The 20,297-nt window shown below is 37.4% G+C and overlaps 1 protein-coding gene across 5 annotated transcripts in view; it reads left to right on the top strand.

Annotated features, from left to right (window-relative positions):
- Positions 1–20,297, top strand: part of ANAPC10 (anaphase promoting complex subunit 10) — a 35,908-nt gene that overhangs the window by 4,499 nt on the left and 11,112 nt on the right. For all 5 annotated transcript variants that reach the window (XM_064651692.1, XM_064651693.1, XM_064651694.1 and 2 more), the window contains exons 2-4: positions 1,620–1,736; positions 2,897–2,987; positions 3,773–3,893. In XM_064651692.1, the coding sequence (XP_064507762.1) occupies positions 1,622–1,736; positions 2,897–2,987; positions 3,773–3,893 (327 nt within the window). In that variant the 5' untranslated portion in view covers positions 1,620–1,621. The remainder of the gene's footprint in view (positions 1–1,619; positions 1,737–2,896; positions 2,988–3,772; positions 3,894–20,297) is intronic.

Below are 20,297 nucleotides of genomic sequence, written 5' to 3'. Positions count from 1 at the left end.
AGTGACTAGGGAAAATGTATGTGCTAGTGTATTCTTAGAGAAATGGCTAAATGGATTGTCAATTTATTTTTTCTAATAGTTTTGATTTTTTTTTTTTTGAACAAAACTTTTCTGCATTGGCAAGGACTTTAAAGCATCTTGTTGCATGAGTTTTTTTTTATTTGGATGGCATTAGGGTTATTATATCTGTGAATATATATGTGATATCTGTAGGATTAGCTGTGTAGTGTTCAACTTCTTTTCTGAGAGAATGGTGTTTGAATAAGGTTTTTGTTTGCAGCCTTTTGGGACACTTGCTGTTGTCAGTATTTAGATTTTACTACACATGCGGTTGTTTATTCAGATGTTTTTATGGTAGTTAGAGCTGCAGTTTTGTATATGAGAAAGTAGCATAAATCCCTGGAATACTGTCTCGGGTCATATGTATGAAAATTAAAAAAAAAATAAAATAGCCAAGGGCAAATAGACAGTGTTTGGTGCAGTGAGTGATGTGCACTACAGAATTCAGATTTCCTGTGTCCCACAAAGAGTTTTTAGCTGCAGAGTTATTAGTACATAGAAAATCTTGTCTCTCCCTTATGTCACTTCTGTAGTGGGTAAGGTCTGGATCCAGTGGATACCAGCCTGGTTCTGTACTTATTTGCTCTCTGGGTGAGGCACTGGAAGACTTTTTCTGAGAATAGCAGAGCACAGCATGATGTGATGCATGTGAGCAAAGGATGAGAAGTCACCTCTAATTCCCTGACTCTTGAGCACTGTATGTCTAATTTTAAGCTTTAACGTAGTTCCTTTCATGGAACTTATGCTTCTCTGGAATGCTTTTGTTTTATTTTTTTCCAATTATTTTTAAGCTACTTTCTAGTAAGTAATCAGGTGGAACCCAGCATGATTATGTTGTAGTGTATGTGGTGGTGGTCTGGGTATTGAGACTGTACGTGGTTACTCGAGCAGTGCAAGTCACAGGTGATGATTCCAGATGAAGTTGTGAAGTTAAGGATATGAACCATGGATAAATGTGGCTATAACAAGTTGTTACAAATTAGAGACTACACAATTTGTTTAAACTCTCATTTTCTATTTTTAAGGAGCAGTATCTCCAGGACAGGCTTGCTGTAGTTTCTGAATAGGTTTCTGAACTTGCAGATTAAGTAAAACTTAAGTGTATGTGGGCGGAGTGTGAAGTTGTACTGCTAGACTTTAAATCAACAAGGTCTGTTTTAATGTCTTAAAAACAAACAGAACCATAAAAACCAAATCCTGAACCCCTGACTAACTCTGTATGTGTAAGTCAGAATGATACAAATAAAGTAGGTCTTCTGAATGTTCCAAATATGTATCGAAATTTTAAGGACACAAAACTTATGTATATGTGGAACCTCTTAGACTACTTAGTGTATTATATGTACTTATACATATTACCTTATATATGTATAAATAAAAGGTTCTACAGATGTGCAAAAATGTATGAATATATGTGTATATGTATAAACCACATATTCTGTAGGCTATTACCTAAGTGTGAGGCCAAAGAATTAAAGCGTCTGTGAACAAACACAAGCCTTTAATTTTCCCATTAAGCCAAAAATGTGTCAACTAACTCACTTGTTTTCTCTTACTAGAAATGACTACCCCAAACAAGACCCCACCTGGTGCTGATCCAAAGCAGTTAGAGAGGACTGGTACTGTTAGAGAAATAGGCTCACAAGCAGTTTGGTCCCTTTCATCCTGTAAGCCAGGTAAAATCCTACTGTCTCATGTGAACAGAAGTTTTACCTATTTTATACTAAATTGAGTTTTTTGTTTTACTTGCACAGTGAACAAACTAAAGCATGTGAGCAAGAACCCACCCAGAACTGTGTAGTTGCTTCTGTGCTTTGGCATCTTGCCTGGGTGTCTTTGATTTTTGCCAAAGAGCAGCCATGCAGTTGGGTGACCTAAATGTTCTGTCTAAACTTTGTGTGGACTTGACCATTATAGTGTGGCTCCCTAAAACCCTGCAAATAAAATAAAACTATTGTAAATGGTCCTGAAAGGCAGTTAATGATACCTGCTCAAAATATCTTAAGATCTGTGTTCTTTTCCTCTGGGGTGTTTGATTTGCTATTTCAGAAATAGCTATTGGGAATTTGTCTTGTATCTTGCTGCAGCCTAAAGGAATGATCTGTTTATGTCACAATATTGTGCTCAGGCTGAATGTGTTTGGTCTGATATCCTGGAAGCTTACTTGAAGAAAAATGTCATATGGTTTTGTTGCTTAAACATGGGGAAGGTAATTTTTTATTGCAGATTAAACTTCAACTGCTACATTAGAACTGCAATTAGTGTGGACAATCAATAAAAGGATGTGATTAGTAAAAGGAGAGATAATGAAGGGATAGAAAAATATAGATTTGGAATTGCTTCTTTAAATGTGATGGCATTAACTTTCAGGAATACTGTTTTTGCCATCTGTTGCTTTTTCTAGCTAGTAACTTGAAAAAGCAAAAATATTTCAGAAGACTACTTGAAAATGTTACATTTGGCTAAAATTTTATAATAAATGAATGGTCTCTGCTAACGATTTTCCCTTAGTTCAGCAAGTTAAATTACAGAACAAGTGGGAAAATCTAACTGTTAATTGGTGTTCTGACAATCAATATGAGTTACTACTTAACCATTTGAAATTCCAGGACATGTTGATGTGGTTTCACACCCCACAGACTTCAACAGCATTGAGTTTTCACAAATTCCTCTGGTTTAGTTTTGTGTCAGAAAAGCATAGGCACAAGTTGGGGATCTAGAAATATTTCCTTATATGTTATACCTTGGGCTACATTAGTTTGTAACAGCTGAAGAGAAGCTACATTTGCATCACAGAAATGGGAAATTCAAGACTATAACATTTTCTTTTTCTTAGGGTTTGGAGTGGATCAGTTACGAGATGATAATCTAGAAACTTACTGGCAGTCAGATGGATCACAGCCTCATTTGGTGAACATCCAATTTAGGTATTAAAAAATACTCCCTATGAGTTAGGGTGTTTTATATAACTTTGTGTTGATAAGTGTTCACCAAGATAGGAATTTTGGAAGTGAAAGGACTCCTGCATTAATCCTGTTACCCAGCTGGTAAGAAGCCAGTTAGATGGCATTTATAAAAGTGAGATTTTCAAATGTAATGATTTACTAAGTGCCTAAATAAGCAAGCAGAAGAAAGGTTTAATAGTATGTCATTTGTGACAGCGTCACATTTACCTACCTAAGGTGACTTTTATCCAGACTTTCTGTCTTTGAGAGTAATTTGAAGGATAGATGGTTGTTGTTAAAGTAGTCCTGTGTAACCTGACAGCCGAGTTTGAGAAACCTTTTTTGTTCTATTCTGTGTAGGATGCTTTCAGTACTTTTTCTTTAACCAAACTTAAGATGATGTTGGATGTTTGTCACCTTTTTTTATTTGTTTTTTTGAGAACCCCTTGGTATAACAAGAGAGCTGATATTTGATAAGCTAAACATAAGCTTCATTACATACATGTGCTTATTTGGCATCTTGGCCCATTTCTTGGTGTTCTGACATTTCTGAAGGCAGACAAAGGAGAACACTGAAAATCAACTGTGTGTACATAACCTAAGGTGAAAAAACCACCTTGTTCTTTAAAAGCAAGTTTCTTATAAATCAGTAGACACACATATTCATTTTTAGAACATTTAAATCCTTAGTTGTTGCAAGCTAGCAATAACCTGATCCTGAATATTTTTCTTTATGATGCTTACATAGCTTGTGTTGCTTCTTGCAGAAGAAAAACAACAGTGAAGACATTATGCATTTATGCAGACTACAAATCTGATGAAAGTTACACTCCAAGCAAAATCTCTGTCAGAGTAGGAAATAATTTTCATAATCTCCAGGAAATCCGGGTAGGTCTCTGATGCTTTGCTTTGTGTCTTAAGATTGTTCTCTCTCATTAGGACATCTGATGTAGAAAAATCAGTTTGGGAGGTAAAATATGGCATTGTGCTTGAAGTGGGAAAATGACTGGGTTTATTTTGATGTTTGCTTTTAGTTTTTGCCTTGTAAATTTACTCGTCTGGTTTCTGTTTTTTTATTAGGCTCCATTGCCAACATCGTTATCATGGACTTGATATATGGATCCTGTAATGGGATAGAGAGCAGGGGTGTCCAGAACTAGGCTGATTAGAGTTGGTTAAACTTTGATTTAACTCATGTAAAATACCTGCAGATGTATGCATTGCATGCATCAAAAGGGAAACTTAGCTTTTAAATGCTTGCTTTTTTATTTTTTTTTAAAAAAAGCATGAATTTGAGTTATTTTTTCATTAATGACTTGCTCAGCTGTTGAGTCTCATCACTAGGACTCGGAATTTAAAACTACAGATTTTAATTATAGGCATGTATGGTGCATAAATATTTTAGAGTCTGGATTTCATTGTTGGGAGGCTGCATATTCTCTTACTAACTGGCAGCATCTGATTCAAAGCTAACTTTGAGACTCTGGAAAGAGAAATTAGGACACAAAGGCAGATAACCAGTTCTACAAAAGTTTCTTTGTATTCTGCTGGTTAGAGAATCTTTATGTAAGGGCGAATCTGCTCCATATCTTCTAATAGCTGACTCCAGCAGCTGCTGGTGGTAAGAGCCAGTAGAATTGCAGCTAACTTTTCTGTAATCATACACAGAGCAAACAAGATACCAACTTAAGTTGAAAGTAATGTAAATTACAGTCATATATGTTCATTAATGATATTTAACTTTTGAGTACAGTTTCTAATTTTTTGTAAAGCTTTTTTTTTATATATTGGACAGTCACTGAGATGTAAAAATTGTGAAAGGGATGCAGTTTTTTAACAATATGATGCAAAATCCAATTTCCAGTTCTGAAGATATGCTTAAGACTTTGCATGACACATAGAGTTGTAGTGTTTTATTAATGTTTTTATTTACAAAAGTGTAATAGTCAAACCCAGTATTTTTTCATAGTGATGCTTCTAGCCAGACCAAATGAGATCAGATTTGAGTTGCTTTAACTGCTTAGTTTTGCTTACCTTCTGGTAAATAGTAAAAGCAGATTTAAATTAGTCTGTGATCTTATTAGATGTCCGCCTTCTAAACTAATCAGGTTTACAGGTATAAGCAGGGCCTCATGTTTCAAATTCCTCTTCTCTAGAGCTCAGCAGCTACTGGCAGATACTTTGGGAAGGTCTAACTTACCAGCTTTGTATGGCAGGTTTTACAATAACAGAAGGATTGGAGGGAGATGCTAAATAGTGGTTTGAATTTTTATTTCTGGGATTTTTATTATTTTCATTTTGCTTTTCAATCCCAACAGTTTGAAGTCCCAAGAGTGATGCATAAGTAGAAGGTTGTGGATGCAGTGGGAGTAAAAAAGGGTAGCAAAGATGTATGCCTCTTATGTTAGCACTGTGTCCTTTCAATGATTTGTGATGTTCTCTCAAGCTTTGACCTTTACTTTTATCCTAAATCTTAAATGGAGAGGTCTTGATGTGTTTTATTTTTTTTAAAAAAGTATTTAATTAAATATTCTTTCAAAAGAAATGAATCATCACATTACTTTGACTTTCAGCAGCAGCAAATTCTGTCTTTTAATCTTCCTAATTGTACTGTAGCAATCTGGGAGCCGATCACTGTATGTAGAACAGGGTTGGATCTTTTCCCCGTTATCTGCGGGTCAGTTTTCCGAGTGTCCACTAGATGTCATTGTTGTCCTTAATTATCAGTTTGGTTCTGCGCTTTTATCTACTCTTTCAATAACTAAATGATTATCCTTTTTGTAATAATGCCTATAGAGTATTATGCATATAACTCCCTAGCTTAAGTTTCTTATACAGTGGTAAGCTTCCACTCGTGAGGGTATATTTGTTATTAACATATTAAATATCTACAGAAACAATAAAATGCATAACAGGTGTATTAGTCTTCTGCAGTTTCACAGGCAATATTTCTTTTTTCTTGCTAAGAATGGGATTCTGTATATAATGTATTTAGTTAAAAATGGCACTTCTAAATGAAACAAATTACTAGGATTTTTTATAGTATATGAGTGTGACCATAATATGTTGCACAAGAGAGTAATTCTTATGTGTACCACATCCTCAGGTACTTTTTTTACTTCAAAACTGAGAAGAAAATATGGTCATGCTTCTTTGTCACCACCCTGATGTTACCTGTTCCTATGAATTTTCATATTTCCTAAACTCCTTGATATTCAGAATGTGTTTTTTAAATTTTCCTTCAGTCCTGAAAATTTCTCTTTTCTTCAGCTTCTCTGACACGTAGGCAGGTTATTAAAGCAGTGTGAACTATTATGAGCTCTTTAGAGAAATCTGCTTAATTATACAATGATTCCATTGGCTTCAGGACTGATTAACTGGATGGAAAATCAGGCTAAATTATTTTCTATTTTTCCGTGGATGTTTGCCCAGTTCATAGTGTCTAATGAATGTGTTTTCTTTCCTAATGGTCTGATTTTCAACACAGTGCAATATGCTGTTAGGCTAAATTTTGTCATGAATGTAAGATTAGCTTTAGTTTGTGTTCTGGTATGTAGACATGCCTTTTTTTGGAACCTAAGATGAAATTATTTTCTGAATAAAATTTTTTTTTCCCCTCTGAGATACAAGTTGTTTGTATCCCATTGTATGGGTGAGAACAGCCATCATAACCTGGCAGTGTTATTCCCTTACTCAACTGGAACTGAAGTTAAGATGTGTGCAGTCAGCCTTCTCCTCTGACTTAAGTGCCTTTTTATCACAGCTGTCAGGCTTGGAGAGCAAGGATTTTCTTATTTCCAGTCGTGGAGTTTTCCCACATAATGGTTCAAACAAGTCTGGATGGACAAGACAGTCTATAGACACATTTTTAGAACAGAATCCAGACTCTTCACTATGCAATTTAAGTTATTACACTTTCTCATGATACGAAAGTAACCCACTGCAAAGGATGTGAGTGAAATACTGGCTGCAAGAGATCTCTGGTCTCTTCAAGTGATGCTCACCTGCCTGTTGCTTTTGTACCCTCTCCAGGACATTTAGGTCTTCAGCAGTTCACTTTGCCATAAAAAGATTAAGTGCTGTGATGCTCAGTGTTGCAGGTAGGGTTTCAGGTTGTAGTCTGTATTCATATATACATTCACCTTGTAGTTTCAGTGGCTTCTGCTGTCATCATCCTACAATGTAGGGTCTTCACACTGCAAAGCAAGACACCTGTAAACTCTTGCATTGGTCACTTCTACAGCTTTGGATAAAAAGCTGGGAAGGTGTGGATCAGACTTTCTGAAATTAGCTTCTTCTCATATTGGTTCACATCTGAGAAGCACTGGGGTTTAATCCCAAAATTAAAGTTGCCTCAAGAGGTAGGACCCCTCCTGAAAGAGCCAGTCTTCTATTCTGCTGTGCCCTGTAGAGGACTCAGCAGCAGAATGTGCCATAGTAACTAGGTAAGGTGCAGCTAGACAGGGATAATTTCTTTCCCATTCCAGGGGGAGTTAGTTCTTGCAGCTTTTTGGGCTTTCACCTGGGTTTTGATTTTGAAGTGGGACGTGTTTTTTGTTTAGTTGCTCATAGTTGAGAGAAACTGGCAAGCTTTGTGATAGGAACAAACCACTGCTGGTGCCTGACACTGCTGTGCTTACTTTGCATTTCAAACTGTTTCAAGGTAGTAATCATCCACTTGTAGATGAGATGTATTAGTGCTCAGGCCTAGTGGGAAATGATCAGAAATACCCCACTGAAGAGGAGGGAGCCAGGAAGCGTCTGGCCGTGGATCTGCTGTGTTTATGCAGTAGGGCAAATTTGCAACCAGATAATGTGGCTTTGTGTTACCAAGGTAAGCAAGGTCTCTGCTCTTTCGTTTTTCAGAAGCCATTCAGTCTGAAACAATGCTGCTGGAACAGGGTAACTCCCCTGGCTGACAACCTTTATAGGTGTGCAGTACTCCATCACCGGGCAGGGATGGACAGCCCTTATGCAGGGAAAAGACACATTATCACGTGAGGTCCCATGGAGCAGACTCTGCATCGAAGAATGATGCCAAGTATTAAACACTGCTTTGCAAGAGGCCTGCTGGAATTCGGTCTCTGTATGCTTTCCTCCTGGAACAAAAGCCTACTTAACCTTTTCAACAAGAGTCTGTTCTGAAGATGGCTTTGAAGACTCAGGTGAAAGCCCTGTTATCATAGTACACTTTTGCTGGCAACGGTGCGAGGCCTTTGTTTCAGCTTTTTTTGGTTGGTTTTTTCTTTGGTTTTTTTCCTGGTTTGATTTGTTTTGGGGTTTTTTGGTTTGTTGGAATTTTTTTGTTGGATTGCTGTCTGGTTTGTTTTCAGTTTGTTTTCTATCCTTTTGGTCTTGCTTGGTGTTTTGTGACCAGGTGCAGGCCCAGCAGCCTCCCTGGTGGCCCAGTGTTGTAGCTGAGCACCACGGACAGGGCTCCTTCTTCACTGTTATAAGAGATTCTGCACTACAGTGGGGAATTATCTACTGGAGGAATGCCCAAACTGGGGGGCTTTTCCAAGGGGTAATTAAGGAAGTGTGACCCTACTATAATCTCTTTACCCTACAGCGTCCAGTGATTGTAGTGAGGAGGCTGGGCTTGTCTAGACATTTTCTGAAATTCAGCACTAGCAATCTCAACCTGTTTTCTGTATGCAAATTGTCATAGGACTGTTGTAAGGTAAAGCATCACGAAAATGTATTCTTTTGAGTCTCTAATCAAACATCTCTAAGGTGCATTTTAAATTGCTTTCCATTGAAGATGGAGTACTGAGTTGTTAATCCTTTAGATTCTTGACTAGGCTTCAAGTACTTCGGTTAGAGACCATTCCTCTATGTTCTTTCTTCCATGTAAGAAAAGAGGCATTTCTGACCCCTCATTATTCCTTGAGTTCAGAATGTCAATTAAAAGTAGTCAGTCTGCTTTCTGCAAGCTATACTTGATGCTAAGAAAAGCCCAAGTAAACTTTTAGTTTTATAGAATTTCAAGCTGTAGTCTTTCTTGTCTGTCTCTAGGATGCTCTCTAGGTGAGGTCATACATCCTCTTGTTCATTTTGGTTGTTACCTTGCTATTATGGTGGTTGAGTATAGATTTAGTTCATCAGGATGCAGCCAGTACTTGTTCTTGCATCTAAAATTTACTGGTACTGGAAATCTGCACAGCAGGGCAGTAGAATGACCCACTGGTATTGGTTAGTTATTGATGTTAAAGATAGGAATCAAGTTTAGGAAGCAGGGTTATTTCCATATGAAGTTGGCACTTCATACATGTTTCCACCTTCCAGCAGAGGATGTTTTGTGAGTCACCAACTGGGATGTTCACATGAAATCATCTTTACAAAAGGAAGACAAATTTAATGACATAACATCACTGTTCCCTGCCAATATCATCACATTCTACATAATTATGACCTTTTCATCATTCCTATGCTTATGAAAATCAGCTAATATATGCTTCAAACTGTGGAAAGTATGAACAAGATTACAATTTTCCTGCCCTTTTATGCTTTTGAATGGTAATACATTAGAACAGAGCTGTGCAATCATGAGAAATGCACTTACTGAAATAGCCTTTTATGCATATGGAAGTGTTTGTGTGTGTACAAACAGGGAGATCCACATTAGATCTAGAAGAATTCTGAAGTATGGAAGATTATTTTGGTCCACACATCATAAAATTGTTAAAGCATTTTTATCTTGTTCTGAAATGGTATTTTAAGAGAAATAAATATCTCTCCTGTTGGATCTTAGAGGAAAACTAAAAATTGGTTTTATACTGTGGTATGTGTTGCATGGAGAAAGATACTTTTTCTCATGTTTTGTATCCCAGCATTCAAACCCAAATCTATGAAGGAGCCTTTTCTTGCCACAGAAGGGCTCAATTAGGCAAGGGTACCTTAAAGAGGCCCAGTATTTTTAATACTGTCAGTCTGACTTTACTTTCTGAAGCAGAGGAAAAGCAATGTGAAACAAAGTGGCAGCTGCTCTATGGAAGGCAGGAACTTGATGAAGTACAGAGCTTTCCTCCAGGGAACTCAAGTATATAGAGACTAGGAACTGATCGAAGCAGTAAATGTTACATATGTGTGAAAGCCTTGCCTTGAATTATAACCTTTTTCATGAGTATTTGATCTAAGTTTTACCATGGGAAAGAAATTGGAAAAAGTGTGTGATTTTTTCGTGTAAAAGTGAAAGAGCTTCTCTTTCCACTGCCAATGACTAAAGGCAATATAACTTATTAATCAATTATTTATGTTAGGCTCTGGAATCATGGAACCATAGAATGGTTTGGGTTGGAAGGGACCTCTAGTTCCAACCCTCCTGCCATGGGCAGGGACACCTTCCACGGATCAGATTGCTCGGAGCTCCATCCAACTTGTCCTTGAACACTTCAGGGATGTGGCATTCACAGCTTCCCTGGGCAACCTGTGCCAGAGCATCACCACCCTCACAGTAAAGAATTTATTCCTCATATCTAATCTAAACCTTAGTTTAGAGCCATTTCCCCTTGCCCTGTCACTACAGGCCCTTGTAAAATGTTTCTCTCCCTCTTCCTTGTAGGCTCCCCTCAGGTACTGGAAGGCCACAATTAGGTCACACCTAAGCCTTCTCTTCCTGTAGCATGTGCTTGATTACATGGTTTCATCTCTTTTCTGTGAGGAGTATCTGAAGAGATTTCCTAAAAAGCTTGTTTGTTAAATATTTTACTTCTGTAAAAATCTTTCTGGTACCAGTGGCTTAAAAATTCAGGTTTTTAAAAACGTATGTTATCAATGCAGGTAAACTGCATTATCCCTCCAAAATGATGGGGGACTTTCTCACTGGCTTTAATGCAGGCTTTCACTAGTGTATTCTAATTACAGTGCTCTAAACAAGTTCCAGTCCTTTGGACATGAGCAGGTTGCAAATAGTTCTCTATGTACGTTTCTCTGTGAGAGGGAAAGAGCCAGACACTGGAACTTTTTATATTAGTATTTTTTTAAAAAAGCAGGGAGAGATTGGTGGCCTTACAGCAGATATAGGATAGTATAGGAAACCAGCTGCAGATTTAGGTGAGCATATTCTCCAGCACTCTTTTGAAGTATGTAGGATAATACTACTGTTGTAGAATGGTAATCTTATTAGTCATCTGTTAGGAAGGTGATTTGTTTGTAGTCTGTGCAGATTATCTCTGCTATTGAACCAGTATCCCGAGTCAAAGTCCACACTGGGTTGTGTCCGGTTTATACCTGACTGAAACTTGTAATTGTGTTCTTCATTTTGGTACCAATTTGTAATCACTTGGCATTTTTGTTCAAATGAACTAGTTCTGTCTAGAATTGCCTAGTTTCCCCTGGTATAATTTACCTAAAAGCTCCCCAGAAAAAGCACCATATACAATTAAGTTCCTTCCAGTTAAGAACAGTCCTTAAAACCTGTTGTTCCCATTTGTTCATCAGTTTGCTATACTGACTCAGCTTTTCTTGGTAACATTTTTCAGAAAAGCTATTGGTTTTCAGTAGTGCTTGTTTATTGATTAAACAGCTGTTAAGGATTTAATATACTGTGTATACTTCTGTGTTGTTCACCAAATTTGTGGCTTTCTGGAATCCGTATTTCCTTATTGATTATCTCTGTGATTGTCCCCCGTGCTACAGACTTCACAGATGGTTGCAGTAGGCTTTTCAATCTTTGTAGCATCTCTATAATACCCAAAGTAGTAGAATAGAGCCATGAAAGATTGCTGGTTTTCCTTGACGGTGTCTTACCTTTTTATTATCCCTGAAGGATTTGTTCAGGAAAGATTTGAATAGTGGAGATCAGTATACTAATAGACTAACCCCTTTACCATTCCTAATTAGTAAAAATGAAGAATCTCTTCTTCACAAGAAGATTTAGTGATGGATGGTCAATGTGTTAATAGTTCTGTAAAGACTAGGGCATGTCATTTTTCCTCTGTGCACATGCTGTCAGTGGCATGGCCATGCTGCTGACCTACAGAAATTCTAGCTAGAGTTTTGGAATAGTCCTCCTTTTTTCCTAATTTTATTTTTAAGTCTGCCATCTTCTGCAGCTGATTTACACACATGGTGCTTTTGGCTTTTGTGAAAGCATTTTATGTAGCCTTTAACCCCTAGTGCTACATATAGCATCTCTTTGTTTCTTTTAAACCATGGCCTTTTCTGTTTAATGCCTACATAGAGCAGAGATGCCGATCTGTCTCTCTTTGATAGCATTACCAAATTTTTGGAGCTCCTAGAGAGATCAGTCAAATGTCTGTGTTCTTCAGCTCCTAGGAATTGATCCAAATCTGTGTATTTATGTACACTAGATCATATATATTTAAAACAGTAGCCCCCACACCCTTCGCTCCTTGAAATTCAAGTTGTAATCAAACTTGTGTGCTATCAGGCTGAGGGAGGAAAAGCATGTTTTTCTTTTACATGCTCAAATGTAGTGAAAATCCCTGTGGACAGTTGTGTTTACAAGGGTAACTGTCTGCATTCAATTGTAGGTTATAAAAGTGCTTGCTTGAATAAATACACGGAGCTATCAGACAGAACAACCAATAGTTCGTTGGACTAATTGACCTTGTCAGTAGAATAGAAACACTTGCAAATAAAATTCCCATTGCCAGCAAAGTTGCAACTGAAAACCCCTGAAGAAACTGTGTATATCCTCTAACTATCTTGGAATGCAATGATTCAAGCAGCAGACATGTGTGGTGGGAGGGGGCAGGAGGGGGGAATCATTAACTAAGAAAGTTGTACGTACCAGCAGTTTTCAGTGGTCTCTTTTTGCAGCGTGAGGCTGTGAGCATTCCTAAAATCCTTAAGTAGTCCACTTTCCATTTTCAGAGCTATGTTTTCTACCAATTGTTATTACTTCTCCCATACCTCGGTTCCCCTTGTATTATTTGTTTTGCTGGTCTGCTTTTATTATAATGTAGCCTTTTCAGAAAAGGCAAAAATGTTTGGCGAGGAACCACAGCATGTTGTAATGAGGGTGGAGTATGTTTGTCATTCTACAGCAATGGTTGACTTACATGAATGCCAGTGTCTATAACCACACATGCTGTGGCAGTTTATCTTTTTGAATATATTTGAATTGCATAACAGTGGAAAAGAATTACAGTAAATATCAGAATATTTGGTCTTCCAATCACAAGCACGATGGAACCATTTTTTACTTTACCAGCGATGAGTCATGTATCTTCTCATTAAAAAAAGGAAAATATTTCACTCCAGAAATAAGTCTTCACAAATGAATTAGTCATATATCAGACATTTCCTTTTAAAAGTTTGGGTAATGTCACACAGGTGGAAGTAGTATTAAAAAAAAAAGCAACAGTGAAAGACACAACAGGCTTCACTGTGTACTATAAAAACATGATTTTATTTTGGTTAGAAAACAAAACAGGAAAAATGGCATTTGGAAAATAAAGTCTGAAAAACAGTCTCGTTAGCTGCTAAATAAACTTCAGAGATGAAGGTTTAAAAAAACCCACCAAGATTTGTAAAAGGGAGGGGGGGGAATAGTGTATTTCACCTTAAGTAAGGGACAATGTGTAATAAGGGATTTTGTGGTTTTACAGCTCGGTGCATGTGTTTGAAAGCTGTTCTCTCAGCAACGTGGGTGGCAGGTTATGCTACCATATAATGTATTGTAGTTGGCTCTCCACACTTGTCAGGGTTAGTGTTCAACCATTCGGAAAATTTTCCCATTGTTCTATCATGTGAACCAAGGCTAGTGTTGAATTCCCAATAACCTTCTGCAGGAAAAAGAGGTTTAATTAGAAGGTTTGAAATTTGATTACTTCTGTTATTGTCTTAATGTACTTCTCTCTAATTTAGGTGCTTATCTGCAAATGCAATCAATTTTTGCTCAGAAAGATGAAAAACAAACTTAACTCTGCACTGCAGTTGCTTCAACACTTTAAAAAGAAAACTTGTATGCTCAATTCTGTCTTTCTTCAGCATTAACACTCTATTTCCATCTTAAACATGTTTGCTTTAGATGGATCATAGCTTTTGGCAGCTACTGCATTTTTAGCAAATAATACTGTTTCTAGTAAGAGTTGCAAAAAAAAAAACTTTGTGTGAGGTCCTTGTAAACTGAACCTTGGGAACGTTATGTTATTTCTGTATTTTCCCTTCTTTTGTGCTTCTTCTCTATTTGTGTCATGGTTATAAATTACATCGTTTGAACTAGAGAATTAAAAACATTTTATTTTGTGATTCCTGTAATTTAAAAAAGAGAATGTTTGGTTTATGTGTATTTTTTTTTTTTCTTTTTACCTGTTATTTTAGAGGCTGGCACGCAGAGAAATAAGCAATTATGGTATTGAAATTCCATTGTGCCAGCACCTCTGGGGCATAATCCAAAAAAACCCAGAAAAATCGCCTGCTGGGTTGTATGCAGTATGCTTGTGTGAACATCAGTGTCTGCTGTTCACACATCATTTTTTACTGGAAGTTCCTGTTGGAATAAAGGTTCTGTGTTTGGAGAGTGCAGTGGGATACTTGTTGGTCAATGGTTTTTCATAGTTCGTAGGGATTTCTAATTACAGTTTACCAGTGTGGGCTCACTAGATACTTCTTGCAGATAATCATTAATGCTTCGGAAGTAACAGAAGCAAGCAGGGCTTTGGCAACATAAAAACTGTATCAAGAAAGAGCTTCATGCTCTTCATTTAATCATTCTCTTGAAGACTGAACATGGGAGTGAGGAATAAGGTGGATGGGTGGAGGAGGAGATGGCAGCATGACAGAACACTCATATACTCCTACACTTCCCTACTTCAGTATTTAACCCCTTCCTTTCCCCTTGTCCCCTCCCTTTTTAATGCACATGAGGTGTCTAGTTGGCATTTCAAAACAGTACAAGTGCATCCAGAGTTCCAGCTTCTGCTGGCTTTCCATGTTCACGCTCATCTGGAATGTCTTCCTGGTGCTCAGTCAGATGACCCCCCTCAGTTCAGCAGAACTCATTTTAACTGTAGTTCACAGAATGTGTCATGCTATTCACTTGCAAACTGTAGCACGTAACAACATCTATTTTATCATTTGTGTTTAATCTCTCAGCATTTGGGCATGTTGTTGGAGACCCTGGTAGACAAAATGTTTAATGCAGGGGCAGGTGACTGCAGTTTCAAGTCTTTTGCTGAATTCATAAAAGTTAAGAGAAAAGGAAATGATTCTAAACCAGATTGTAAAGTTCAAGCTAGGTAAAGTGTCATGGCTTGCCTTGATACACAAGATGATTATCTATTTATCCAACTGAATAAACACTGCTAAAGTCCTTTTACTATTATAATTGACAGTGATAAATGATGTCAGTGTATGCTTGCCAGTATGGAAAGTCTGCTTTTGGTTATCTGTGTAAAAAAATACTACAGACTGACTTTACCTGTGGGGCTTTTTGGTTCCTGCCCCCCTTGACTGTGGTTAAGATCATGTCATATGACCACAGAACTATAAACATGTGTGTCTTTTCCTTCAGAGAAGTAATTGCAAAAGTGCATGTCTTTCCTTTTTAGTGTTACCAATATGGTAATGGTCTGGTTCTTAGGTATAGATTAGCTTAATTTCCTTTGCAGATCAAAGCATAACGCTTTCCCACCCAGGTGTGGTCTCCTATGGTAGACAGCAAATTACTTAAGAGTTTATATTACTTCTTTATAACTCCTTGTGAACAAATGTGCCACAATCCATTGAAGAAATTAAACCAACAGGTTGTTTGGGCACAGAATTAGGTTTTTCTGATGACTGACAAGGGGAAAGCCTGCACTCTGAATTTCCTTACAGTATTAATTACTGTAACAACATCGTGCACCTCTTAATTTTTCTTGCTTGTAAAGAGTTGAAGGAAAGCTTCTGATCACAATGTGAATTGTGTGTGTTCCAAGGAGAAATTGATGTGTGGATTGTCAGTTAGTTAAGTTTTTATCTTGGATGTTTGAAGAGGTTCCTGGTCACATAAAGCTCGAAGGTTGGAGCTAGGGAAAACAGAAAATTTTTGTTGTCTTTGTTTGCCTGCTGTATTATTTATTGGCTTTTGGGGAAGTATGTGGAGAAGGAATGACCAGTATTCCAGGAGGACTCTAGACACCTGACTTTACAGTTACTTAGTGGAGCAAAAAGTTAGGTACCACTGAAGAAACTGGAACAAGGGCCTCTTCTTTAATCTCTAGGGAGCAGCATGTTAGGAAGGAGGTCTTAAAATTATGTTTTTCTGTATTAAAGGGCCCTGCACACTGCATGGAAATTGTTAAATAGAGCACTGTTTACCTATCTCCTCTTCTTCTTCTCCCCTACCACATTCTGCAACCGTTCTCTTTTCCCAGTCTAGAAATTCCCCAGACCTGAGAAATCTGAAACTATCTCCTCTGATTTCTGGATCCCATCTGTGAAAACACCATGGGAGTCCAATACTGAACACCAGCATTTGCACTGAAAGATTTAAACCAGAGTTGTTGTCAAAGCTGACAGTAAGATGTTGCTCACTCAGTCATGCTTTTCTGTTTCTGGAGAGGTTGCTAGCCAGTGGGAGACACTTTGCAGTGGCCTTTGAGCTGTTTTTTTCCACACACTGAAGTAGGATTGGGAGGATAAAGTCAGTGAATTATAAACAGTCATCTTTGATTTACCTGATAGCCTACACAGACTTCATTGTGGAGAGTAATCCCTAGAGGAAGCACTAGATAATTTCAGATATTAAGTGCTAAGGACATGCAGAAAGGTCAAATCAAAGATTGATTCTGATTCCTCTGGGTGCACAGTATTAAAATTCTTCAAAGAGAAAAGACAGCAGGTGATATTTAGTTTGGGTTAAGCATAAAAGATATAAAAGGAATGGGAATTTTATAGGGTATCTAAGAATGAAAAGTTTTGTGCTGTCATCTCAACTGGTGCTGGTCAGCTGGCACACCACACCTTATTTTATTTCACTTAAACTTGTAGGCACCAGCAGCTAGAAACATCCTGTGACTATGTTAACCACTCTTTAACATCTAGCAGTGGGGTGGAGGGAGGAAGTGGTCCCAATTTAAAAGAAATTAGGATGCAATCGGTCCACCACTTATTATTTTATATATATGTGGCTTCCATGTTGTAATATCTTTATTTGCATCAGTACAAACTCAGTCAGATTTGACTATTCATAGTATGTATTCCCTTGTGGCAAAGTTATCAGGTGATGCCACTAATTAAGATTTAAAAAACCCCACGAAACAATTCCCTAAAATGCATTGGATGTGCCATGCTTTGTCAGGTTAGCACCAAAAGAAACAACCGAAAATTTCCATAAATTCATGGAGATAAAATAAAGAAATCAATGTATTTTATGTAGATATACAAGGGGCTTTTATCATTACAGTCAGCCCTTTTTTTTTTTTCCTTGTTCCTGAAGCCCAGCATTGTAGTGGAAAGCTGAGATTATTTATGGTGTCATTAGGGAAGCAGTTACAGAAAGGAATTCTGTTCCTGTGGTGAGTTAAAGCAATTTCTTGATCAGAAGAAAATGCCACCTGGCAAGTGGTAGATATCTAGAAAAACACAGGGTTCTTGAGCATGAGATTCAGTTGCTTCAGAGCTGTCATGACAGTCCTTTCTAGAGCTAGGTCTTGGTCCCTTGATTGCTGCAATGTTATTTTATTCCGGGATCATATGTCTGTGTGTAGCTTTGATGAGAACCCTGCCAGACAGAGCATAAATTCAACTCTTTGCAAAGTTTTTTTTTTGAGGGAGTGGGAAGGCATTGAATGTGATGTTGTGCTGTTCCTTATCTCAAGTAGTATGTGGAAATGTTTCTATAGATATGAAGTATAATTTATTTCTTTCTGAGGGCTGTTCTCTGTCTTAAATCTGTCAGAAGATAACTGAGATCATGTGTTTGAGTCGGAAAAACCTTTCCCAGGATTTTTCCATTTTCTGCACGAACACACAGGAGAGAGTGGAATGAGAATAATAACGTAGCATGTGTGTCTGGCTTGAGGGCCTGTGCTCTCGAGCTGCCTTCATCCAATTCCTAAACTAGGTTTATCTAACAGTCCTATTTTATTTCAGAATGAATTCTGGAGTGTTTTATGTCTCATCTTAAAGGAATGTTAACAAATACAGTTTTTATTGAGGCTTTTTATGAACGCTGTTCTCAGTCACAGTCTTCAAGTGAACCATGAGAGTCTAGCCCCTAATACTTATTACTCCTTTTCTAATTATTATTTTTCCCCCCCCTCTGTATCTGTCAGAGGTCAAATTCAACTGTGAGTATGAGGGATTTTTTTGATTATTTCTACTAGCAAATGCAAATTTGTTTCTCTTACGTTGAGATTAATTTCTTACTTCTTAGGAAGATGATGTTATTGAGTAACATTACTAAGATAGGGTTAATCAAATTGTATGTTTCAAAAACAGTTTCAATTCCATGTCAGAAGTGATTTAGGAAAATTTTGAAGTAGGCTTCCCTCTGAATGGGTCTCTGTTGTCATTATGTTGGTCACCATGTTTGACTGAGAGGTTTTCATGAATCAGCTGTGAGTAAATCCAGCACTGTTGGGGTAAGAACTTCTATTGTGGAATTAGTAGAGTTTCTTCTTTTTCATTATAACTTCATTTATGTGTCATGAGGACATAAAGATTTACTTGCATAGCAGAAATAAATTAAGCAGAGGAGCATATCTATATATATCTACAGAACTTGTAGATATACAAAAAGTCATATATATTTGTAATCCAATTCCATCACCTTGTTACTGACTTCACTTTTCTAAGCAGTGAGATGGTATCCAACAGTAGCTCTAGATTTAGGACTTAGTGGACCTGTTGGTAAGAAAGTTTTCAATTAAGTTGTTCTCGCGCTCTGTTTTTTCCCCTCTGCTCCCTCATGCTTCAGGAGCAAACTTACAGTGTAATTTAATTTTGATTCTCACAGTTTATACTGAAGAGCTCATGTTCTTAGTCTGTAGAATGTGGCAGTAAGGCTATCCCACACTGCTGTTTACAGCAGAATTGCTGTTGCAGTCAGGTAGCACTATCTGAATACCTTTTTGAACTGTACATTCTGTGAGTGAATGGTAATTCAAGGAACCTTTGGCTCCTAGAAAGAAGTCAAGAAATAGAATTCATCTAGATTGAAAGAAGCAGAGTTCAGACTCTGACCTCCACATTAAACAGTGAAACAAAGCCTTGCATGTTTTTGGTCATGCTTACATATCAATTTGTAGGAAAACACAAGCAAAAGGTAAAAACTCTGCTGCATTTTTTCCACTACATTAAAAAAAATTGTGTTTAGATGTAAAATTAAATGCTTCCATTGGGCAACAGTCCTGATTCCAGCTTTGGAAATTTATGGAAGTGTATTCTGGCTCTTATAAAACTACCCAGCTGAATCTCTGACAGATATACTCATATTTCTTCTCTTCTAAAGTTCTTTCATATGGAAATATATCTGCAGTGAGACATGTTTATGAATTTGGGATCTTTCTTAGATGAGACATTGCATTGCATTTTAAATTTGCACAAATAGTTTTCACAACAGTCTTTTACGTTTGTTTCCAGGGAGTAAATATTCCTTGAGTTGAGCATTAGGTCTGCTCTGGATCCTGTGAAATGTTACTCTACATTTGCTTATTGAAGCCTGGCTAGAATGCACTGGAGTAGTTTTACAGTTTATCAGGTTTTGCCCCACTCACCTTTACTGGGTATCCAGAGTCCTTGTCCAGACACAAACGTTTTAATTGTTTGCATACTGTACTTCTGCAGGATTTGAGGATTATTTACATAAGTTTAGTGTCTTTAAATTCCTTGATTTTAGGAGAGGCAACCCCCTGTCATTCTCAGAAACAAGTCACTCCTGTGAAAGCAGGAGAAATGCTTTCACTTAACCCAAGTTATCCACAGCTTGTCCTCTTGCTGGTAAAGAATGAGTAGGATTTTTTTTTTATTTGGTAGCATTCAGGTATGATTTGTTACAGTCTTTTTCTAAAAATTGAAGTCACTCAGGAAATACAATTTAGTGTAACAGATAAAGTGTTAGAGCCATGCAGCTTTGTGGGCCTGTTCTCTGGTAGAAGATCAGAAATCCAGTTCTCTTCAATGTGTAATAACAGCCCCTTTCAGTGAGGGGAATGTTTTTCTTTTGGTTTAGATGTACTTTCTTCCCCTCAACCTATAAAGAGTGCTTGAGAGCTAGCAGCTGGCTGCTACTACAGCTATTGACTATTTTTTAAAATATCATGATATTCCTGTTTTCTTATATGCATTCATTTCCCCTATTAATTTTCTGCATTCTCTGGGATGCAAAGTGCATGGTGT

This window comes from Pseudopipra pipra, chromosome 4, assembly GCF_036250125.1.
Source record: "Pseudopipra pipra isolate bDixPip1 chromosome 4, bDixPip1.hap1, whole genome shotgun sequence".
Lineage (NCBI taxonomy): Eukaryota > Metazoa > Chordata > Aves > Passeriformes > Pipridae > Pseudopipra > Pseudopipra pipra.
Note: the sequence above shows the minus strand (reverse complement) of the source record. Positions and strands in the feature narration are given on the sequence as shown.